Genomic DNA, 25,858 nt, shown 5'->3' with positions numbered 1-25,858 from the left:
GATATAGGATAACTGCTTTTTATTGTACATAAAAAACATGTTTCATGTTGTTTGCCAGAACTTCATCAGGTTATGCTTTCCTGTAAAGTGTCCAACTTCTCTGCGTTCTTTGAGTATATCTTAATTAGTTCCCTGTGAGGGTTTTGGGAGGCAACAGCCGTCCATCTTGAGTTACAATATATCATGAGTATATGGATGTTGTGTCCTAATACAACATTGTAAGGTGAATATGCAGCGTTTTGCGCAGCGTAAAATATGCTGCAAAAGTGCTACATTGGACTGTACACTATGGTGACAACACGAGTGGTGGATTTTGAACAGTAAATCATTCCATCTGCCAAGCAACTTAAATTGAAACAGAAATGTAAACCATACAATGTACAAGGCTGTGTTCAGAACAAAAATAAGGTAAAACCACACTGGAAAATCCCAAATGAAATACTTCCCTAAAACAGTTAAAACCTTTTCAGGCTTATTGAAGCTAAGCTGTGATATATGAGATCACTTTTACCAGTTGTAAGAGCCAACCTGTGTAAAATGGAGTTATGACTTAAGAAGGTAGGACAAGCTTATCAAGAGAAGCTTTATTTTGTCAATGCAATATGATGTATATTTTCAAGCAGATTAATTGAACAATGGATTTTACTTGGGAAAATTCTGTCTGGCAGCTGCAGCAAAAATATTGTCATGTTAAGCAAATGAGTTGTCATAGGCATGAGTTCCATGCTAAAGCTGGCAAATCACAAAAAATCTGCATATGTAATTTTACAGTTGCTTCTTTGAATCCTATAGAATTCATTTTTATTATTACGTATGCAAACACTGGCAGCTGATAGGATGTGTGTACACACTACTTTACTGATAAATGGCACTAAGGTTTTGTTAAATAGCTCATTGTAATGTTGTTCTTTACAATATTTTCACACTTTCTTTGTAACTTACACGTGTTTGGCCTGTCTATCATACAATACTAGAGTAATATTAATGAGTAAAAAACAATTGGTCTTATTCTACTGGGGAAAGCAACATTCTCTGTATCTTGGTCAATAATTTCAATATCACCAATTTTACTGAATAAAAATTAAATTCACGGATAGATTTACAAACAGACAGATAAGAAGAAATGTATTTAAGGTTGCCACCCCAGTGTTTGTGTGTGTGTGTGTGTGTGTGTGTATATATATATATATACACATATATACAGTGGGGATCAAAAGTTTGGATGGACACCCCAGGTAAAAATTGTACCCTCTGAATATAATACTACCACACACTGTACCCTGTCCTGTGCCCTCCACAAAATAATGCCCCTTGTCCGGTGCCTCCAACCTAATAATAATACCATATCATATATAGAAGGAATAGCAGAAGAAATTGCACTCACCATTCAGAAGATCCAAAGTGCAAAAACTTTTATTCCATATGGATATACAGTGGGGATCAAAAGTTTGGGCACCCCAGGTAAACATTTGTATTAATGTGCATAAAGAAGCCAAGGAAAGATGGAAAAATCTCCAAAAGGAATCAAATTACAGATTAGACATTCTTATAATATGCCAACAAAAGTTAGATTTTATTTCCATAATTTACACTTTCAAAATAACAGAAAACAAAAAAATGGCGTCTGCCAAAGTTTGGGCACCCTGCAGAGTTAATATCTTGTACTGCCCCCTTTGGCAAGTATCACAGCTTGTAAACCCTTTTTGTAGCCAGCCAAGAGTCTTTCAATTCTTGTTTGAGGTATCTTTGCCCATTCTTCTTTACAAAAGTCTTCCAGTTCTTTGAGATTTCTGGTCTGTCTGTCAAGCACTGCTCTTTTAAGGTCTATCCATAGATTTTCAATTATGTTGAGGTCAGGAGATTGTGAGTTCCATGGCGAAACCTTTAGTTTACACCTCTTGATGTAATCCCCCGTGGATTTTGAGGTGTGTTTAGGATCATTATCCATTTGCAGAAGCCATCCTCTCTTTAACTTCAGCTTTTTCACAGATGGCATCAAGTTAGCATCCAAAATTTGCTGAAATTTTTATTGAATCCATTTTTCCTTCTAATCATGAGATGTTCCCTGTGCCACTGGCTGCAATACAACCCCAAAGCATGATTGATCCACCCCCATGCTTAACAGTTGGACAGAGGTTCTTTTCATTAACTTCTGTTCCCCTTCTTCTCCAAACGTACCTTTGCTCATTCTGGCCAAAAAGTTCAATTTTAACCTCATCGGTCCACAGAACTTGTTTCCAAAATGCATCAGACTTGTCTATATGTTCATTTGCAAAGTTCAAACTCTGATTTTTGCGGTGAGGACGTAGAAGAGGTTTTCTTCTGACGACTCTTTCATGAAGACCATGTTTGTACAAGTATCTCTTTATAGTGGAATAGTGTACCACAACTCCAGTGTCTGCCAGATCTTTCTAGAGGGATTGTGCAGTCAAACGTGGGTTTTGAATTGTTTTTTTCACAATCCTGCAAGCTGTTCTGTCTGATATTTTCTTGGTCTTCCAGATCTTGCTTTAACTTCCACTGTTCCTGATGACTTCCATTTCTTAATTACATTCCGAACAGAGGATATTGGCATCTGAAAACGTTTTGCTATCTTCTTATAGCCTTCTCCAGCTTTGTGAGCGTCAACTATTTTCAGTTTCAGATTTCTAGGCAACTGCTTAGAAGAACCCATGGTGCTGATTGTTGGGGCAAGGTCAGATGAGTCTGGGCATTTAAAACCTTTGAGATTGACATCACTTGGTCTTCCCAGATGATGATTGAGAACAATCCATGACACTGGCAGGTCTCAGCTTTGCAAAGGGGGCAGTGCATGCTAAATTCTGCAGGGTGCCCAAACTTTTGCAGACGCCATTTTTTTGTTTTCTGTTATTTTGAAAGTGTAAATGATGGAAATAAAATCTAACTTTTGTTGACATATTATAAGAATGTCTAATCTGTAATTTGATGCCTTGGCTTCTTTATGCACATTAATACACATTTTTACCTGGGGTGCCCAAACTTTTGATCCCCACTGTATATATATTTAAGGAAGTAAAAGTAAGGCAAGAAGCGGCACTCTAGCCATCCAGGATACAAAGTGATATTCACCCATCCATAAGGTGCGACAGTTCAACCCTCTCAATAGGGTCTTTTTTAAGCATACGAGAAAGAGAGAGGGGATATCAGGTATTCGTACAGAAAAATTCGGTTTAGATCAGGGGTGGTATTTGGGAGATGTTTAATTGTATCAGTCAAACACATGAAAACAGAACCAGAGAACTTTTTCCTACCATATACTTAATTTTAGAGAACTATGATTAACCCATATTATTTTTGGTGGTCCGCTGGTGAAAACATTAAAGGAGATTTTATCACTTTTGTTGCATTTTCTTTTTGGCGGGCATGCACCTTATTTATTATATAGTGTCACAATGTGTGATAAATAATGTGCAAGGCCATCAAAAATAACAAAATTATTTCAAAACACCATTTCTCACATTGTAAAGTAGTTTCTAGAGCACCACTGAGGTTGGTCTATGTTTGCAGGGTTGTTTTTTTTTTTTTTCAACCATTGTGCTGTAATTTTGTGTATTTAAAAAAAATTGCAAACGATTATTTAATGACCTCTGATTGTAAAGTTTTCAGAAATCACTTATATCGTAAGGAAAAAAAACACACAAAACCAACAATGCTCAAAAAACATGCAAACAGACCACAAACAAGTTAAAAAAAAAGGTTCATATATCTCCCCCCAATTTTGACTTTACCTCTAGTACTTCAACAGTTAAAGGGAATCTGTCATGTTGAAAATGAAGTCAGATCTGCAAGCATCATGTTATAAAGTAGGATATGCAGATTAAATCAGTAAATAGTTTTGTGAAAAAGATTTAGCAGAACTTAATCTATTAATTTTTGTTCCTATTTATTCTGTGTTTAGAATTCCAGGACGTGGTCTTATCGGTGATTGGCATCTATCTATTTACAAATATGCAAAAAAAAGGCTTGTCAATTATTGATTAGGATCACCCAGAATATGAAGGGGTTGGAATGAAGTAAAATTTTACTAAATCTTTTTTTATACAAAACTATACATTAATCTCTTTTTTTCAGCCATTTCTGCTCTGTAACATTATGCAGGTTACAAACATGTTCAATGTGACTGGTTCCCTTGCCACAAATGGACTTACATTCACGTCCATTTGTGGCTCCCGAGGTATGACGCATGCTCAGCAGCTGAGTGCGCATCATACCCAGTGGGTTCAGATTGCTATAAGCAACCAGGACCCCCGGCTAATGCTGGACATCGCCGATCGGGCTGATGTCCGGCATTTTCCCTTTAGACGCGGCGATCAAATGTGATTGCCGCATCTAAAACGAAAGTAAAAAATAGCTGTTTAGCTCAGTGGTGCTGTTTGGGACCGCCGCAGTGAAATCGCTGCATCCCGAACAGCTTGCAGGCTGCGAGGAGGATCCCTACCTGCCTCCTCACTGTCCGATCGCCGAATGACTGCTCCATGCCGGAGATTCAGGCAGGAGCAGTGGAGCGGCGATAACACTGATCAATGCCATGCTATTGCATTGCAGTAAACAGTGTAAGAGATCAGTGTATGCAATGTTATAGCCCCCTATGGGGCTATAACATTGCAAAAAAAAAAAAAATATGTAAAAAAAAAGTTAATAAATGTGATTTAACCCCTTCCCTAATAAAAGTCAGAATCACCCCCCTTTTCCCATAAAAAACAAACAAAAAAATGTGTAAATAAAAATAAACCTGTGTGGTATTGCTGCGTGTTTAATTGTCCAAACTTTAAAAATATATCGTTAATTAAACCACAAGGTCAATGGCGTACACGTAAAAAAGCCCAAAATAGCATATTTTTGATCAATTTTTATACCATAAAAAAATGAATAAAAAGTGAGCAAAAAGTCAGATCAATTTTCAACGTATCAATTTTGGTGCATGTAGTTATGATTTTTTTTTGTAGTAAAATAAAATCAAACCTGTAAAAATTGCATATCCTTGTGACCGTATGGACCTATAGAATAAATATAAGGTGCAATTTTTAATGAAAACTGTACTGTGTAGAAACGGAAGCCGCTAAAAATGACAAAATGGCTTTTTTATTTTTATTTTGCCTCACAAAATTTTTTTTTCTGGTTTTGCCATAGATTTTGTGGTGAAATTATTAATATTAGTAAAATTGTTGGTGCAAAGAACAAGCCCTCATATGGATTTTTAGGTGGACCATTGAAAGTGTTATGATTTTTAGAAGGTGAGGAGGAAAAAACAAGAGTGCAAAAATGAAAAGGGAAGGGGTTAAATGCCGAAGCACTCACTGCAGGAATTGCTTGAAAGCTATTCTGTCTACAGTAATAAATTGCTTTAATAGCTATTCTGTCTACGGTAATACAGTAAATTTCATTATGTTAAAATATATTAAAATATTCCACTAAAGTAAATAAGGTAGGAAATGTGGTATTTATTTGGATGTTGCATATTTTACATAAACAATACTCAATTATGTTTAACACTTGCTTGTTAGTAATTGTAACAATACAGAGGGGTTCTGGACAGCAAAGATATAAGGGGTATAATAAAATTAAGAGATGGTTTACAGTAATATAAGTATACATGGTAAGGTTGAAGAAAAACACAAGGTAGAATACAGTTTCCCTTATTTTAGAGGGAAAAATCTGGGCACCAAATATAACTGGCAGAATAATCCCTGGATGAACAACCCAGTATCTAGTAGCCATAACGTGTAATACACTAAAGATAGATCTATAAAGTGATTGAATGTGTTGGCTTATGGGCATCTAGAAGCTTCAAACTATTACTCTCACCCTAACTACCATAGCAATCATATACCGCAACCACCTCTGTTGTTTAGCATGCTCACTACCTTCCATGTGAAAGCAAACAATTTGAAACTTGGGCAGGATATACTTTATGAAATTCTCTTACGTTCATTTTTAAAGTTAGCAAATTAAGAAAGACAATCTAAGTGTTGTCTAAAAACCAGCTCCCAGTCTAATATGGTTTACCAGGGTAACATAATCTTATAAATGTGGCTGTTTTGTGTTTTATTCTGTATAGCACCACTACGAAAGTCACCGTTTTTATATTGTTCCATATTTCCCTTATATTGCTGATGAAAGCTTTACTCCAAGTCATGCCCCTTTTTATGCATATTGCAATAAGTGATTCTCACTTAATGTTACTTATACTTATCACTAGATCTGTCTCCAATACATACATGGTAAAATACTCTACATAGAACACTGTATTGAATGGCTCAATATCCATGGTGTGAATGGATAAGTGAAAGTCCCTTTACAGTACAGCTTGAAACATAACATTCCTTAATCTTTTTTGCAAACAAGCAATCCAGGTGATAGAAGGCAGTTTTATTGAAGTGTAAAGCATGTGCTGGGATCCCGTATTTACATTTTAGCTATTGTCTTCCAGTCTATACTCTGAAACTTCAAGGGACAACTGCTGCAAATTAAATAGTATGACGTGTTAGTGACGTGTAAAAGGAGAAGGACATAAATATCTGCTATCTCACTCTCTAAATTTATGGAACCCTGCAACAAAGGTAACCAAAAGATGTCTGGCTGTTCTATCACTCTACTGACACAAATCCATCAGTACATAGAGCAATTTATATCATCTCTATTTGCCCTTCTTCACAGATCACTGTGCGGAATACCGAATGCCAGAACATTCATTATGGTAAGCCAAAATCTGTGCACTTTCTTATATTATTGTGTATATGATCTGACGTTAAATATGTGGTGTTTTACCATCAATGTAGATGTTTTGAGTTTGAATACAAAACATTTGAGGGTATGTTGTTTTAGTTTTTTTATTTAGCATTTGCGTACAATGAGAATATTTAAAACTAAGCGACTTTATTTAATTAAAATATGCTACACTACTTATAAAATCCTATGGGTAAGTTTATTTGGTGCAAAATTTTGGTGCTAATGTTGATGTGTTTTTATATGACTTTTCATTTGGTTATTTTTAGGCTCACATTGATTTTAGTGAGTGCTTCCATATGAAACAAAACCAAAAAGTGTCATGTCTCTTTAGTTTTTTTCTGTGTGGAAAAAACACACGTTTTATGCATGTTTTTTGAACATTTCTCTCTTTTTAGGTAAAAACTTGCAGTTTTTTATGCAGAATAAAAACACAATAAAACATTCATTTTATGCCAATTTGAACAAGACCTATTGCAATTTAAGAACGGCTACTAGGGAGGAGAGAGATTATAGACAAAAAATATTGAAAAAAAGCAGGTAAAACTTGTAATAGGAGAAAAAGGTATAAAGAGAAAACCACAATTAAATTAGGATGAAAACAATGGCATACTTTATCTCCTCACAGATATTAGCCAATAACTCATGTTTTATTAAGTCAATTTTTAAATGACAGATTATTAAATTGTCATCATGTACAGTAAACTTCTAATGAAAAAGATTCTAAAGTGAGTCTATGAATGTTAACTATATTATGAGACAATTCTACTTTTACAGCAACTCACTTGGCTGGCAGGAAAAGTGAGAGATACAAATTACATAGTAGTGCAGATTTACAGACTGGTATATTGTCTACTGCAAGGAGCACAGCTTTTACTGTCCTGAGAGCCACATTGTCAGATCCTACTGCTGCCAAGGGCCATAATGAAACTTAAAAAGATATTATCATCTGAGATAACTACAGTATATGCCATTAATATCTCCTCTCTGTTTCTGGGACTTCCACCTATCTGGGGCTTCCCAATCTGGGGCTTGGTACTCCAGAAAAGCAGAGACAAGGTGGTCACATAAGCACCCAGTTGTCTTGCGATGGATTGGGGCCATGCAGAATAGCATCTTTAAATGGGCACTGTCACCAACTTTATTTTTTGATATGTTGTAGTACTTATGTACTACAACATATCTCTAATATACTTTTATTTTTTTTATTTTCATTAAAAAGGTTTAATTTACATTTAAAAACCGGCCACTGAAAAAGGACAGATTTTGGAGTGGCAATCAGTCCTTTTTCAGTTAGGCTGCACTCGCTCCCTGCCTGTCAATCAGACAGGCGGGAGTAAGCGCATTGGCTCCCCAGCCACTCCTCCCGCACATCGCCACCGCCTCGTTGCCGCCGCTGTCCCTGCACTCCCGCTGCCGGACTCTGCAGTAACTGCAAGTGTAATGAGGGAACGGGGTATGCGGGGCGGGGGGGGGGGAGGAGGGAACGTGCTAGGGGACGGGCTAGCAAAAAAAAATAATAGGATGGTGGGAGCTACACTTTAATTGCTGCATATTTTGTCAGAATTGTTATGTCATACACATGATCATTATTGATATGGTTTAGAGTATATTATACACACAGACAAATAAAATCTGCTAATATTGTCCTCTGTAAATGGTGATTTTCTTTCTTAAAGATAATTTTTTAATTCCCCCCCCAAAAAAATGGTATTAAATTCTCCCTTCCGTCTTACTCCCTAATAAACATCTTTTCATCTTTTTTATTTCAGCTACCTTTCTCGCATTTGCTAGCATAAATTAAACTTTTTTCAACTTTACATATGTATCTTTTGTAAACCAGTGACCACAAACAATGAGGAGCATTTATTAAGTTATATGCTTCTTGGTTGGCGCAATGATTTTGCAATCCATTTGGCACTGTGGAGAGTCAAAGGGAAATCTCCCACACTTCTGTTTAATGTCTCCAAATAGGGAAAAAGACATTCATGTGATTACTACACATCCTAACTGTGGTTAGGTGTTTTACTGCCATCAAATGGAAAAAAACAGACACTGTTTTCATTGGTCCGGTCACTCCACGATGAGTTTTCGGATCAAGTAAAAATGTAGTTGATTTTGTAGTCACAAAGCATTTGCAGTAAAAACATTTCCTGTGAAAATGGAAATTCATCTTTCCCCTGTCCTATTGTGTGTTACATTTGTATATTTGTTCTTGCTTGACTGTTATCAATGTACTCATATGTAAAGTATCATATATTTGCTGCAACCAAAGAAGAATATGAGTTCAGTGATAAATCTGGGTAGTACTTTACTTTTTCTGCAAACTGTGTGTATTTGCAGTCTAAAGGAGTAGTCTAAAGGAGTTTTCTTTGGATAGGGGATAAGTTATAGATTGCAGGGGGTTCGACTGCTGCACACTAACCCCCCAAACCCACCTCCCGGCGCGGTCTCCTGCACGGGACCCCGGCAGTCTGCCGGAAGCAGTCATTCTGACCCCCACAGAAAGCCCCAGCCGACATGCCCCCTCCATTTTTATTTTTTTTGGGATGAATATAATGAGAGTAAAAGTTTGTCACCGCTAGCTGTGGTTCACTCCTCTTTTATGCAATGGTAATAGACATCATTCAGCAAGTGTGTGGGTCTACGTGTAATATTGATCGTGGCAGTTCTCTTATCCCATAAGAACAAGACTTCAGCATATGTAAGCAATAAAGAACATGCGGGTAATGCACTCACCACTAGTCTTGATTGCGGAAATAAATTCAGGCTTTATTGAGTTTAAAGCATGTGGATACATCCAAAATGACAGACACACAGGGAGCAACGTTGGACAGGTGAGGCGGGGGCATTCACAGGGCGGCAACATGTTTCACACACAAAGTCGCTTCCTCTGGCCCCCTCAATCTATAACTTATCCCCTGTCCTTTGGATAGGGGATAAGTTATCTTTCACTACAGAACTCCTTCAATTTATACAAATATAGCTATTTCAGCCTATGTTTATAGCTTTGCTAAAGCTTTTAAACATATTTTCTGACAAAAAAAATAAAAGTTTAATTTAAAAAAAATGTCAGTAATTTGGGGTTTGGGTTGCATTATTGGTAGTAATGAATAAACTACATTATGTGGTAGTAATTAATAACATTTGCATCATCTGTAGTTTTTATAATTACCTTTTAGGGAGAAGATATAATTTTTTTAAATCATTTTTTTTATAATATTTTTATAGTATTTGATGTGATCACAAATCATTAATTCTGACATTTATTTTTTTCATTATTGGTGTTTACCAATAATGGAATTAAATAATATTTTTGTACGTATATACCAAATGATGTTTGATAAATGATTGGTGGTAGATTAGACTACAATCATCTGTCTCCAAAAGCTAATTGGTAGAAAACTAATTGGTAGAAAATGTTACATATATCATGTAAAAGTATAAATTGTATAATATATATAATAGAGGGTGCAATAAACAAGTAGTACTAAAATATAAATACATCTTATTTAAAGCTCTTACTTGAAAAGACCATAATATCAATTATAATCATTGATCTATTAAATGGGCACTGTCAGAATCAAAAACTTTTTATATGTTGTACATCTTGGCAAAAACAATAACCTTTCTAATATACTTCATAAAAAATTGATCTCCTTTTTCATCGAAATAATGGCTTTTAAAAAAAGACCACTAGGGGTCCCCCATACCATCCAGAACATAATACTGTCAGGCTACAGCATCATCTTTGTCCCAGCTGAAGCACAGGCGGTAAGAAAAGTCCAGTAAGGGAGGGACTAACACTCCTCTGTGCTCAGTCCTGTCCTGTCTATTAGACTGCAGCATGAAAACAGAGAGAATTGAGTTACAAAACAGCCTGCAGTTATTGACTGAAGAGAACCAGCACAGCACAGCAGACTTAGGGAGGGAATGAATGCAAGGTGAGTGAGGGCAGGCTCAGTGATTACCTTAGACACATCTCCTTCCTGAGCAGTGGATGTCAGAATGAGTAAGCAGCAGAACAGAGGTATTTGTGAGCCAAAGCCACAGAGGCTAGACACATATAAAGGACATGTAAAGAATCTGCATTACCTAATGAGTAACATACATAAATATTGTTTTTTTTCTGTGATATGACAGGTACGCTTTAATATCTTTGTGTATTCAAAGATTATAATCCACTTGTTTCTCAAACTAATTATTGGTTTATGCACAGAATTTTATAGAGCCAGATATATTACATGAAGAATTTGAGGATGCCCTAGAGGTACTACAGGAGAATTCAAGTTGCATCAATGAAATTCAACAATCAACAGGTACAAAAAGATTCTATGTGTGAACATGTACTGTATGTATATATGTATGCATTATATATGTATGCATAGCCAAAGCCTCTGGGAAAGCAAGGAGCGAGCTCAGAGCTAAGACAGCTCCATACACAGGGTTTCAGCAGAGGCAAGATTGCCAAATCTGTAAGGGTATGTTCACACTGAGGAATTGGGGCGGAAATGACGCTGAAGATTTCCACCCCAAAATACAGTTTTCTTTCCGCTCAGAATTAGCAGCGATTTCGCGCGGAAATGCAGGTTTCATGCGGATCAATACTCCTCTTTCAAATACTCCTCTTTCAAATACTCCTCTTTTTTTTTTTTTTTTTTTTCAAGTGGAAATTCCACGCGAAATGCTTCTGACTGAAAAAATATATAACATTGATCTCTATGGGAGAACGACGCTGATTCCGCCTGAAAGAAAGAACAAGTTCTTTCTTCAAGCGGAACATACTTCCTCGTCAGAATTCTGCTTGAGGAAATTCCTCAGTGTGAACTGAGGGGCAGAAATTCTGCACAGCTCTATGGGGATTTTCACTGCTGAATGAATTGGCTTCTGTCTACAGTGCCTAACAGTGACCTCTGCCTACCATTTATAAGACTAGTGTAGGTGCAAACTGTGCACCCTCTACAGTTACACCCCTGGGTGTCAGCTGTAACATGAAATAACAATTTTGGAGAATCTTTTCCTTTACTTCTGCATTATGCTGTTCTTTTGTTATTCTTACTAGAAATGTATAACTAAGTTGCCAAATGTTTGCTACCAGCTGGGGGAATGTCCCTCCACTGTCTGACACGTTCCAATGAAATATGGAAGTGTCAGTTTTAAGGTGACATGTCCCCAACTGATAGCACCCAGTTGGCTGTTTTGTTATATATTTCTATTAAGAACAGGAATGACAAAACAGAACACTAAAGAAAAAATGTTCCAGAATGGGGAAAACAAGTAAATACTGAAACAGACACGCCATTGGCCCTCCTTACAAAAAAGTACGGTATATACTGTAAGCTTTGCCTGGAGTTTTCTTAAATAATTGATGCCATTTTCACACTCACCATGTAACCCTTGTAATTTTTGGAACTTTATTGTGCAGATGAATGCAAAAATTATACAAACATCTTCAATAACTACCCACAATGCAACATCTACATTTCAACACCTTCTGAAGAGGCAATTGCACACATGTGGATGGATACGGCTGTAAGTAAATATTCTATTCATTTGTAAAACCTGTAAGGTGGTAGACCTCATATCCCTACTTACAGAAAAGTAAAAGTATTAATATTTATCTTACCATGTAATCTGCTATGCACCCACATGTAGTCTTTGGATGTGGAGGGCCAGCGCCACTATATTATCATGAAATGTTTTTATTCCCTTCTCTAGATCTGTGCCTACACACAGTGCTGTCTTTGAGCTCTACGGGCAGTTATTTTCACCTTATGGCTTGGTTTTTGCTCTGATATGCATTATGAGCTATGAGACCTTATACAAACAGGAGTGTGTCTTTCCCAATCATGTCCAATTATCTGAATTTACCACATTATATGTTGGAACACCTTTTTTCCTTAAAGGGAAAGTGTCACGTATTTTTTTTTATTATTTTATTGGAATTTAAATACCTAGTTAATGCTATCTACATTTTTTTTTTCATGTTAGTTTTTGGAATATTTTAATGTAAAACAGTGTTATGGCGACTGCCATTACCAGAGCAAGTGTGCTGACGTCACTTCACGACACCAGCACACTTTCTCTACGGCAATGTATGTACATAGACAAGCTGGTACGGGAGACGTCCCGTTCGCTTACATTATGGTTGTTCTGCGCATGTATGTCATGTGCAGAACAAAGCCCATGTCCGACACAAGAGTGTGCCGGCGCCATATTATAGAAGTCCCGAAGCAGCCGCTGTGTTGTCGGCTGCTTCGGGACCTATGTTACCTTCGCCAACTGGCTCCCGTGCGTGCTCCGCTTCTTCTCCCCCCTCCCCCCAGCCTCTCCGTGCTCCGCTTCTGCTTCCCCCCTCTCCCCTCCCCCAGCCTCTCCGTGCTCCGCTTCTTCTACACCCCCCTCTCCCCTTCCCCTGGCCTCTCCGTGCTCCTCTTCTCCCCCCAGCAGTGGCGTAGCTATAGAGGTCGCAAGGGTCGCAATCGCGACCGGGCCACATTACTAAACTATATATTGCAGCAACAGGTCTTGGGTCCGCCGCTGCCAGCACTTTTTTTAAACTGCCCGGGCCCTGTTGATGCAGCAGGGTCAACAGACAGGCAGAGGGCTGGTGGGAGAGCAGTGCAGGCATGCACGTGACCTGTCACAGCCTCTGACCCCGCGAGATCTATCCCAGGCAGCCGGCAGTGACAGGAGAAGCAGACTCTCCAGCCTCGCACCGCTCAGCTTCAGAAAGGTGAGTAGAGCCGAGCCGGGATTGGTGGGGGGTGTAATGTTTATGAGAAGGATGGGGTGGGGGTTGGGATGTGGAGTAATGTTGATTAGGAGTAGGAGACCGAGGACAGGGTGTGTGTGTGTGTAATGATGAGGGGGGCACCGGTGATAATGAGGAGACTGAGGATGGAGTGTGTGGGGGGCTTTTACTATACAAAATGCCTTCCTCTAATACTGAGGCAAACTAGTACACCAGATATCCAGATGTTGCAAAACTACAACTCCCAGCAAGCCCAGACAGCCAATGGCTGCTTGGGCATGCTGAGAGTTGTAGTTTTGCAACAGCTGAAGGGCTGTCCGGGCAAGCTGGAGGAACACTGGAGCAGTCGCCCATAGCAACTAATCAGATTCCAGCTTTCATTAAGAAAAAAAAGGCCTCTGAAAAATGAAAGCTGAAATGTGATTGGTTGCTATGGGCGACTGCTCTATTGTTCCTCTGCACAAGGTTGGATAAATCTCCCCCATTATTCTTGCCATGAAAAAGCAACAGGAATGGAGAGAAGCATTGGTGTGATGTTATTTACATGGGACTGTATATTGGTGTAGGGGAGTGATGTTATTTACATGGGACTGAATATTGGTGTAGGGGAGTGATGTTATTTACATGGGACTGTATATTGGTGTAGGGGAGTGATGTTATTTACATGGAACTGTATATTGGTGGTATAGGAGTGATGTAATTGACATGGAACTGTCAATGGTATAGGAGTGATGTTATTTACATGGAACTGTATATTGGTGGTATAGGAGTGATGTAATTGACATGGAACTGTATATTGGGGGTATAGGAGTGATGTTATTTACATGGGACTGTATATTGGTGGTATGGGAGTGATGTAATTTACATGGGACTGTATGTTGGGGTATAATAGTGATGTTATTTACATGGAACTGTATGGTGGTGGTAGGGGAGTGATGTTATTTACATGGGACTGTATGGTGGTGATAGGGAAGGGATGTTATTTACATGGGACTGTATTTTGGTGGTAGGGGAGTGATGTTATTTACATGGGACTGTATGGCGGTGATAGGGAAGGGATGTTATTTACATGGGACTGTATTTTGGTGGTAGGGGAGTGATGTTATTTACATGGGAAAGGACTTAGGAATGTAGGGGGGAGTTCAGGGGAGCATGAAGAGGACTTACAAGTCTAGGGGGAAAGAGGGGGAAACAAAGGAATCAGGAGGAAGATTTATATTATATTCAATGTACAGCATATAGCAGGGTTATATTTAGAGGCTACAGTGTGTGGCAGTATTTTACTCAGGTGGTAAAATGTGTACCTGTATTATATTCAGGGGGTACAGTGTGTGGCAATAATATATTTAGAGGGTACAGTGTATGGCAGTATTATATTCAGGGATACAGTATATGGCAGTATTATATTTAGAGGTACAGTGGTTGGCAGGACTATATTCAGGGGGTACAGTGTGTGGCAGTATTATATTCAGGGGTACAGTGTGTGGCAGTATTATATTCAGGGATACAGTATATGACAGTATTATATTCAGGGGTACAGTGTGTGGCAGTATTATATTCAGGGATACAGTATATGACAGTATTATATTCAGGGGGTACAGTGGGTGGTAGTATTATATTCAGGAGGTATGGTGTGTGGCAATAATATATTTAGAGAGTACAACGTGTGGCAGGGTTATATTTAGAGGGTACAGTGTGTGGCAGTATTATATTCAGGGGTACAGTGGTTGGCAGTATTATATTCAGGGGGTACAGTGTGTGGCAGTATTATATTCAGGGGGTACGGTGTGTGACAATAATATATTTAGAGGGTGCAGTGCGTGGCAGGGTTATATTCAGGAGGTAGTGGTTTGTAGTATTATATTCAGGGGGTGCAGTATTATATTCAGGGGGTACAGTATTTGGCAGTATTATATTCAGGTACAGTATATGGCAGAAATCTAATGATTATTATCTTTATACAGAGGATAAGGATTTGCTGACAAATTAAGGAACCAGACTCTGCAAAGAAGATGGAGCTGGAAGAAGTCCTGGTGTCTGGACCAGATGAGGAAGAAAAGGAAAGACAGCAGAGAAGACGTCACTCAGGTCACTGATATCATTGTGTTTTTTCCTGACTGGTCCCCAAATATTGTAACAGATGTCTATTCGTTTGCAACACGTTTTGATCCTGGATAGGGATCTTCGTCAGGCAGATATGACTAAGATCCCTGTCCGGGATCGAAAAGCGTTGCAAACATCTGTTACAATATTTGGGGACCAGCAACTTCTTTGAGAGGAATCCATTTCCCAATATCCTGCAACTTCCCTTCCACCGGTTTGACTGACGGGTTCGACTGAAGGGAAACGGGAAGTTCCTCGTGGCAGCGGTCCGCCTGTTTCTCTCCAGATGCTACTGTAGGTGTTGTGCCCTGAGCGCAACACCTAGGGGTAAGAACCCATCTTTGATTTCCCTTTGTCACAACTGGTAAACGGTCTTCACTAGGGGCGCACCTCCTGTTGTTTTTTTTTCCATATTAATTGGTATCTATGTGCGGCTTAGGCCGAGTAAGGGGGTCATCAGGGATTGGGAAAGCAGTTCGTCGGAGGGGGGGGGGCTGTGGGGGGGTATGGGTAGGGGGGCCCAGGACAATTTTTAGCATCGGGGTCCTATGATTTCTAGCTACGCCCCTGCCCCTCAGCCTATCCGGCCGCACATACCAGCTCTCCCCACCTGAGCGCCCGTAGTCCCGTCCTCCTCCTCTCCCAGGACCTGTCACTGTCAAGCCGGCTGTGTAATAGGAGCTGCGTCTGCTGATAACGTCATGTGCGTGGCCGGACCAGACAGTGACAGCCGTACAGCAGGGGATTGGAAAGGTGAGGAGGGGGCACTCTGCCTTTCTTGAACACGATGCCTCCAAAACTACAACCTCCAGCAGGGCTTTTGCTGTCCGGGCATGCTGGAAGTTATAGTTTTGCAACATCCTGACTGTGAAACACTACTTTACACAATGTTGCCCCTCCATGCCAGTGTTTCCCAAACCAGAGTGCCTCCAGATGTTGCAAAACTACAACTCCCAGCATGCCAGGACAGCTAAAAGCTGTCTGGATATGCTGGGATTTGTAGTTTTGTAACATTCTGGTTGCAAAACACAATGTGAAGCAGTGTTTTTTTTCCAACCAGGATGTTGCAAAACTACAACTCCCAGCATGCCCAGACAGCTTGGGAGCGGGCAGTGAGGAGCGGAGGAGCGGGCAGTGAGGAGCGGAGGAGCGGGCAGTGAGGAGCGGAGGTGCGGGCAGTGAGGAGCAGAGGTGCGGGCAGTGAGGAGCGGAGGTGCGGGCAGTGAGGAGCCGAGGAGCAGGCAGTGAGGAGCCGAGGAGCGGGCAGTGAGGAGCTGCGACGTTAGAGCAGAAAAGTGTTTGAGAGACTTTTGGTAGTCTGCATTTATCAATCACTGACAAAATGGCTCTGGCTAGTGGACTACAGATTCCCATCCCCCGCTCTACTTGCATACAGACACAAGAAAGCAAGGCCACATTTTACAGTAATTCCTGTCTATTCATCCAATCCCTCATGTTAGCTCCCTCTGCTGGTCAAGAGTGGGAAATATGACAAGTTATTTTTTTATTTTTTCATATTTTGTCACAAATAAAACATGTTAAAAATATTTGCAAAAATATTTTAAAAAATGGGAAAAATTTATTAAACCTCTAAAAAAAAATTTACAAAATTTGGTGACACATTCCCTTTAAATATTTTGATGACCAAAAACAGGTTACACATGTGAACATAGCCTTAGTCTTTAATTTTTGTATGATTTGTTGTACTTGTCAGAACACCAATGGGATATTGTTTTTATAAAATGCGATGTCACCCAAGACTCAAGTTGTTTTTTTTATTTTTCAGAGGTCTTTAAAAAAAAAACTAAAAAAAATAAGCAATTTGGTTGCTATGAGCAACTTGTCATCTTTTTCTTTTCACAGGTTTTGATATGTCTTCTTACCATGCATTGTTAAGTTGACTGTTTGCATGATTCAAAGAGCAAAGGGAGTGGTTTTAATGTTGATGGGTAGGGTCACATGTGCCCTATTATGCTGGATATTTGCTGCTGCATATTTTCTTTCCCATTGAAGTTAATGGGTGGTAAAACCAGCTGCAGAAAATACACAGCAAACTCTTGCACATGTGACCCTACCCTTGATGTGTTAGCAGCTCACTAAGTAAGATCAATAGTCTACCAAAGTCATTTGTTAATTGCTGTAATTTCCACTAGATGGCACCAAAAAGATAGTTTCAAGGAAGTCTTAAAAGGGGACCATGTACTGTATATGCACCTAAACTCATGTTATTCAGCATATGTTTTCAAACAATGTAGTTAGTCTTGGTGATTTTCTCTAACTATATGTATGGACATTTATCAACGGGTTTAGTCAGGTTTTCTTTACTATAATTGTCGTAAAATTGTCGCAACCGCGACTACGCGATTTTTCGTACGACATTTTGACTCGAAAGCGAGAAAAGCAAGCTTTCCAAAAATTAACTACGTAGTAATAATTTTAAAATGGACTACGGGTAGTCAGGTATTTATTAACTGCGACAGTCGCAACTGCGCAAAAAAAAAGTCGCAACAGGTTTAAAAATTGACTAAATTTACTCCAGCTTAAACATGGAGCAGAAAAAGCTATTACCAAAGTAAAAAAGGAAAAATTGCTTATGTGAAAGAAAATTATCAACAGGCTGAAACCAGTTAATAAATAAGTCACACATAAGCAAAAAAAAAGTAAGGAAAAAATTACTAAAAAAAAGAATACATAAGCAAACAATGATAAATGTCCCTCTTTGTTCATACAGGTGAACCCCAGCTCATTTTTGGATTATGTGCAGCACGACATGCAGAATGGGGGTGAAGATCACCTGAATGACACAGACCTGTCTTCTAAAGCCTCACACAAATATGGTAAATTTCAATTTGAATATAACATTTTGTTTCTTGACTTAAAAATCCCACAATAACATGACAAGAAAGCTTAAAGAGATAGTCATTTAGGGTGAAAGCTGTCAGTGGGAGCATGATGCAGGGAGCCTGCACCTCATAAATACTCCTGTCAGCACTGGCATCACATTGCAACCATTAAACTGTGAGTTCTCAAAATCTACTGCATATTTACATGTGACAGTGTCAGGAATGTCTCTATTTAAGGCTGCCCTGTAAAGTAGTACCATCAAGTATGTGTATGAGTGTGTGTGTGTGTGTGTGTGTGTTTGTTTTCTTGTGTTTGTGTTTGTGTGTGTGTGTGTTTGTGCGTGTGTTTTCTTCTAATTTAACCCCTTAAGTACATGGCTTAATTTGTTACTTAACCCCTTAGTCTCCACCCATACGTGTTTTATACATTCCCTGCCACCATAATACTTCCAGACATAACACACTGCACTACAGTAGCAGTGTAGTATATTAAATTAAATGAAGAAATATATAATTATTATGTAAGGTGAGCGCTGAAAAAAAACTTAAAAGATACAAAAAGTGATACATATCTTAAAATGATACAAATGACACCAAAACTACAAAATAATTCTTCAAAAGCAAGGCCATGTCCAACTCCGTCAAGAAAAAAGTAAAAAAGTTTTTGGTTTCGGAATGTGGCGACACTATTTATTTATTTAATTTTAAATTTTTTATAAAAAGGGATTCTATTGTGTCCAACTACTAAAACTATATACAATTCCAAAAGGAGAATCAGCACTGGATCACCTCTAGTACTGTGCATTAGTATCCAATAGCTTGCCACAGCTATATTCCAAACTTTATCCGACCAAAGATACAGCACCAGTTACGAGGTCCGGTATAATGCAGGCTTAACCCCTTAAGGACCTGGGGTTTTTCCGTTTTAGCATTTTTGTTTTTTCCTCCTTACTTTTAAAAAAATCATAACTCTTTCAATTTTGCACCTAAAAGTCCATATGATGACTTATTTTTTGTGCCACCAATTCTACTTTGTAATGACATCAGTCATTTTACCCAAAAATGTACGGCGAAACAGAAAAAAAATCATTGTGAGACAAAATAGAAAAAAAAACAAAACTTTTTTTTAACTTTTAGGGGCTCCCGTTTCTACACAGTACATTTTTTAGTAAACATGACACCTTCACTTTATTCTGTAGGTCCATGCGATTAAAATGATACCCTACTTATATAGGTTTGTTTTTGTCGTACTTCTGGAAAAAATCATAACTACATGCATGAAAATTTATACGTTTAAAATTGTGATCTTCTGACCCCTATAACCTTTTTTTATTTTTCCGCGTATGGGGCAGTTTGAGGGCTAATTTTTTGCGTCATGATCTGAAGTTTTTAGCGGTACCATTTTTGCATTGATAGGACTTATTAGGAAATTTTTTGCACGTACGCCATTGACCGTGCGGGTTAATTAACGATATATTTTCATAATTCGGACATTTCCGCATGCGGCGATACTATATAAGTTTATTTTTATTTACACAGTTTGTTTTTTTAAATAAGAAAAGGGGGGTGATTGAAACTTTTATTAGGGAAGGTGTTAATTTATCTTTATTTTAACAACTCCCTGAGCTAACTGGCATTGTTTTAATTTCACTTTAGACGCGGCGTTCAACTTTGAACGCCACGTCTAAAGGGTTAATAGCGCGCGGCACCGCGATCAGTGCCATGCGCTATTAGTCACGGGTCCCGGCCGTTGTTAGAGGCTGAGATCGACCCGCATTATAGAACGGGAGTGGACTTATGACGTACCGGTACGTCATGGGTCCTTAAGGGGTTAAATCTTTATTGTGCTTAGGAACACACAAGCAACGTTTCAGCTTAGTAGCCTTTTTAAAGCATGACAAACACATCCACAAGGCAATCTTATATACTGTATACATAGTATACATGTAACATAGTAACATAGTACATAGTAACATGATTGGTGCAAATACAGGTTATATACATCACATATTAGTCAGTGGAACAGCCCACCATCAATGATAGGCTAAAAACAGTGATCATGGGATATGCATGTGTCAAACACATTGTAAACACATATCAAAAGTGCTATATATGCTATTGTATAAAGGGCCTAACATTGGCCAATTGGACTATAAGAGAATGGGGAGTCCACATGTAAAAACATTAGTTACCGATCTAGGCTGTGAAGACCGATCAGGTCACTTCGCAGCATCTCTTGGGTCCGCTGTTTGTAAACAATTCATCTGCGGCTGCGCAGGATATGTCAAAGTCTACTTCATCCTAATACATGTGCAGATCTCCTACCTTTCGCTGTCTTTCAGACGATCTACAGTGGAGTAATGCCCTTGCGCGTCCGCAGATCCCTGTAGGGGTGAGAAGACACCTCCCCCAGAGCGCACGCACAGGTAATCCGCGTATGAGCATGCACTCAGTCCGGACAAAGCACCCCCCACCCCAGGAATCTGTATATTTGCGGAACAAAAAAGGACATAATACTTGTTATATCAAACTCAGCAGACATTTATAAATAATGGCTTGCCTCTCCTGTTGTTGGCTCGTCCCCTCGGTGGCTTGTAGGTCATCTTTTTGTCTGGTCCAAATGCCCCTTTCTGTGCTTTCTGCCCCCACATCTCCTTCTGGGTGGGAGCCTTTGTATAAAAAAGGTTGTTGTATGGACTTACCGGATGAATCGCTGTCCAAAGCTGTAGATAGAAATCCATCTGTTCTGGATACTGCTGAATTTGAATGAACTTGCCGGGGTCTTCTTCTACTCCTCTTGCCTTCTCGCTGCTGTTGTGTTTGCCACATATATATCTTGCCATTGTTATAATCCTCGATATAACAATGCCATTTCACCCTCTTGGCTTCCTCTAATTTATGTTGATGCTTCAGTAGCCTAGAGGCCAACTTTTCTTTAGAGTCCTGATATTCTTGGGGAGTAAGCAGGGATTTCAGCTGGTCCTCCACTTATAGACATTTAACTTGAGTCTCATTAACCCCTTAAGGACAATGGACGTACTCCTACGCCCCCATTTCCGAGTCCTTAAGGACTGTGGACGTAGGAGTATGTCCTGTCCATTCCCGGCCCCCCGCCCCTAGCCGGAGGGGAGCCGGTGCCCAATGCCTGCTGAAATCGTTCAGCAGGCATTGCGGCATATCGCCCAGGGGGGTCATTATGCCCCCCCATGTCGGCGATGGCCGCAGATCGCTGGACAATTCAGTCCAGCGATCTGCGGCGATTCCGGGTCAATCGGGTCTCCAGTGACCCGGTGACCCGGAATTACTGGCTGATCGGGGCCGTCAGAGACGGCCCCGAACAGCCAGAGCACCTCCCGCACCCGCTCCACCCCTCTTGCGGAGGACGTGAGCGGGTACTGGACGTGCACCCTGGGTGCTGGGGACCCCGATCCCCGGCGTTAATGTTGGGATCGGGGCCCCAGGAGCGACAGCGGCGGCGGCGGCGGCAGGACTGACCTGCGCGGCGTGGATCAGCAGCAGCAGGAGGTGAGTGACAGCCTCCTGCTGTTGCTTAGCAACAGCTCCCAGCATACTGGGAGCTGTAGTTATGCAACAGGAGGAGGCAGACCACCACAACTCCCAGCATTCCCTTATGGGCATGCTGGGACTTATGTTTTTGCAACAGCTGGAGGCACATTTTTTCTATGGAAAAGTGTACCTTCAGCTGTTGTATAACTACAACTCCCAGCTTGCACAATCAGCTAAAGTGCATGCTGGGAGTTGTAGTGGTGCATCTGGTGGTTGCATAACTACAACTCCCAGCATGCCCTTTGGCTGTCGGTGACTGCTGAGAGTTGTAGTTTTGTAACAGCTGAAGGCACACTGAGTTAAGTAGCAAACCAGTGTGTCTCCAGCTGTTGCATAACTACAATCCCCAGCATCCCCAGCCAAAGTAGTATGCCTCCCGCTGTTGCATAACTACAACACCCAACATGCCCTTCCGCTGTCCGAACATGCTGGGGGTTGTAGCTTTTGCAACAGCTGAAGGCACACTGGTTGCAAAACACTGAGTTTGTTACCAAACTCGGTGTTTCACAACCAGTGTGCCTCCAGCTGTTGAAAAACTACAACTCCCAGCATGCACTGATAGACCGTACATGCTGGGAGTTGTAGTTTTGCAACAGCTGGATGTGTCTCCCCCCCCCCCCAATGTGAACGTACAGGGTACACTCACATAGGCGGAGGATTACAGTAAGTATCCGGCTGCAAGTTTGAGCTGCGGCAAATTTTCTGCTGCAGCTCAAACTGCCAGCCCATGCGACTCTACCCTAAAAACACTACACTACCACAAAATAAAATAAAAAGTAAAAAACACTACATATACACATTCCCCTACACAGCCCCCCTCCCCAATAAAAATGAAAAACGTCTGGTACGCCACTGTTTCCAAAACGGAGCCTCCAGCTGTTGCAAAACTACAACTGCCAGCATGCACTTATAGACCCTACATGCTGGGAGTTGTAGTTTTGCAACAGCTGGATGTTCCCCCCTCCCCAATGTGAATGTACAGGGTACACTCACATGGGCGGAGGATTACGGTAAGTATCCGGCTGCAAGTTTGAGCTGCGGCAAATTTTCTGCCGCAGCTCAAACTGCCAGCGAGAAACTACTGTGAACCCCCCGCCCGTGCGACTGTACCCTAAGAACACTACACTACCACAAAATAAAAAGTAAAAAACACTACATATACACATACCCCTACACAGCCCCCCTCCCCAATAAAAATGAAAAACGTCTGGTACGCCAGTGTTTCCAAAACGGAGCCTCTAGCTGTTGCAAAACAACTACTCCCAGTATTACCAGACAGCCACTGACTGTCCAGGCATGCTGGGAGTTTTACAACAGCTGGAGGCACCCTGTTTGGGAATCACTGGCGTAGAATACCCCTATGTCCTCCCCTATGCAAGTCCCTAATTTAGGCCTCAAATGCGCATGGCGCTCTCACTTTGGAGCCCTGTCATATTTCAAGGCAACAGTTTAGGGTCACATATGGGGTATCGCCGTACTCGGGAGAAATTGTGTTACAAATTATGGGGGTATTTTCTGCTATTACCCTTTTTAAAAATGTAAAATTTATGCAAAAGTTGTGAATCACCTGTGGGGTATTAAGGTTCACATTACCCCTTGTTACGTTCCCTGAGGGGTCTAGTTTCCAAAATGGTATTCCATGTGGTTTTTTTTTTTGCTGTCCTGGCACCATAAGGGCTTCCTAAATGCGGCATGCCCCCAGAGCAAAATTTGCTTTCAAAAAGCCAAATGTGACTCCTCCTCTTCTGAGACCTGTAGTGCGCCAGCAGAGCACTTCTCACCCCCATATGGGGTGTTTTCTGAATTGGGAGAAATTGGGCTTCAAATTTTGGGGGGTATTTTCTGCTATTACCCTTTTAAAAAATGTAAAAATTTTGGGAAACCAAGCATTTTAGGTAAAACATTTTTTTTTTTACATATGCAAAAGTCGTGAATCACCTGTGGGGTATTAAGGTTCACTTTACCCCTTGTTACGTTCCCCGAGGGGTCTAGTTTCCAAAATGGTATGCCATGTGGTTTTTTTTTTTGCTGTCCTGGCACCATAGGGGCTTCCTAAAGGTGACATGCCCCCCAAAAACCATTTGTCCCTCCTGAGCCCTCTACTGTGCCCGCCGAACAATTAACATAGACATATGAGGTATGTGCTTACTCGAGAGAAATTGGGTTTCAAATACAAGTAAAAATTTTCTCCTTTCTACCAATTGCAAAAATTCTAAAATTGGGTCTACAAGAACATGCGAGTGTAAAAAATGAAGATTGTGAATTTTCTCCTTCACTTTGCTGCTATTCCTGTGAAACACCTAAAGGGTTAATACATTTATTGAATGTCATTTTGAATACTTTGGGGGGTGTAGTTTTTATAATGGGGTCATTTATGGGGTATTTCTAATATGAAGACCCTTCAAATCCACTTCAAACCTGAACTGGTCCATGAAAAATAGCGAGTTTGAAAATTTTGTGAAAAATTTCCAAATTGCTGCTGAACTTTGAAGCCCTCTGGTGTCTTCCAAAAGTAAAAACTCATAAATTTTATGATGCAAACATAAAGTAGACATATTGTATATGTGAACCCAAAATATTTTTATTTTGAATATCCATTTTCCTTACAAGCAGAGAGCTTCAAAGTAAGAAAAATGCAAAATTTTAATTTTTTTCATCAAATTTTGGGATTTTTCACCAAGAAAAGATGCAAGTTACCATAAAATTTTACCACTAAGTTAAAGTAGAATATGTCACGAAAAAACGATCTCGGAATCAGAATGATAACTAAAAGCATTCCAGAGTTGTTAATGTTTAAAGTGACAGTGGTCAGAATTGCAAAAAACGCTCTGGTCCTTAAGGTGTAAAATGGCCTGGTCCTTAAGGGGTTAATGTCCATTTGCAGGAACTCCATATTCAGCAACATGACATCAAGGGCATATTTGTTTGATGTCTGTATGAACTTCTGATGAAACTGGTCATGATTTGGAAAGAGATTTGGACTCATGTGGGATCTCATCCCTCTTGGTATTTGTTGTTCGCGATAGTATTCGCTTAGGGTAACTAAGTGTAGTTCCAACGTAATCAATCTCCTTGATTCCATATCCCATTTTCTTCTTAGTAGATCCACTGACGGAATGCTTAAAAATGTCGCCTCTCTGTGTACTGTATTCAGGATACATGTTACATCTTGTTTGGAGTACATAAATGTGTTCATGACACTGGCACCTGGCGGTGCCGACCCGCTACTAGGTGGGAGTGACATAATGCAGAAAGCTGCTCACCCGTATTTTAAGTCCATGCACGATCCATGGCCAACATACAATTCCATAAGGAGAATCAGCACTAGATCACCTCTAGTACTGTGCAATAGTATCCAATAGCTTGCCACAGCTATAATCCAAAGATACAGCACCAGTTACGAGGTCCGGTATAATGCAGGCTTAAATCTTTATTGTATTAATGAACACACAAGCAACGTTTCGGCTTAGTAGCCTTTTTCAAGCATGACAAATACATCCACAAGGCAATCTTATATATACATAGGATAAACATTATTGGTGCAAATACAGGTGATATACATCATATATTAGTCAGTGGAACAGCCCATCATCAATGAATGATAGGCTAAAAACAATGATCATGTGATCTGCATGTGTCAAACATATTGTAAACACATATCAAATGTGCACAATGTAGAAATGAATGAAGCTGCACTCACTGTATCTTCTTTCAGTGCTTTTAATTAATCTCTGAACATACAGGGTTAGGGTACAGGTGCAGGTGCGTGTAAGAGCGACACGTGTTTCACGCTAGTGGCGCATCTTCTGGCACAACTAGCGTGAAGAAGATGCGCGACTAGCGT

The 25,858-nt window shown here is 40.0% G+C and overlaps 1 protein-coding gene across 1 annotated transcript in view; it reads left to right on the top strand.

Annotated features, from left to right (window-relative positions):
• The window catches only part of MYBPC1 (myosin binding protein C1), a 388,140-nt gene that overhangs the window by 113,901 nt on the left and 248,381 nt on the right, over positions 1–25,858 (top strand). The window contains exons 4-8 of the mRNA XM_056574562.1: positions 6,452–6,581; positions 6,679–6,718; positions 10,967–11,066; positions 12,173–12,279; positions 18,336–18,441. Coding sequence (XP_056430537.1) covers positions 6,716–6,718; positions 10,967–11,066; positions 12,173–12,279; positions 18,336–18,441 — 316 coding nt within the window. The 5' untranslated portion in view covers positions 6,452–6,581; positions 6,679–6,715. The remainder of the gene's footprint in view (positions 1–6,451; positions 6,582–6,678; positions 6,719–10,966; positions 11,067–12,172; positions 12,280–18,335; positions 18,442–25,858) is intronic.

The sequence above is a fragment of the Hyla sarda genome, chromosome 4 (assembly GCF_029499605.1).
Source record: "Hyla sarda isolate aHylSar1 chromosome 4, aHylSar1.hap1, whole genome shotgun sequence".
Classification (NCBI taxonomy): Eukaryota; Metazoa; Chordata; class Amphibia; order Anura; family Hylidae; genus Hyla; species Hyla sarda.
The sequence above is the reverse complement of the archived record's forward strand: the minus strand, read 5'-3'. Positions and strand labels throughout refer to the sequence as shown.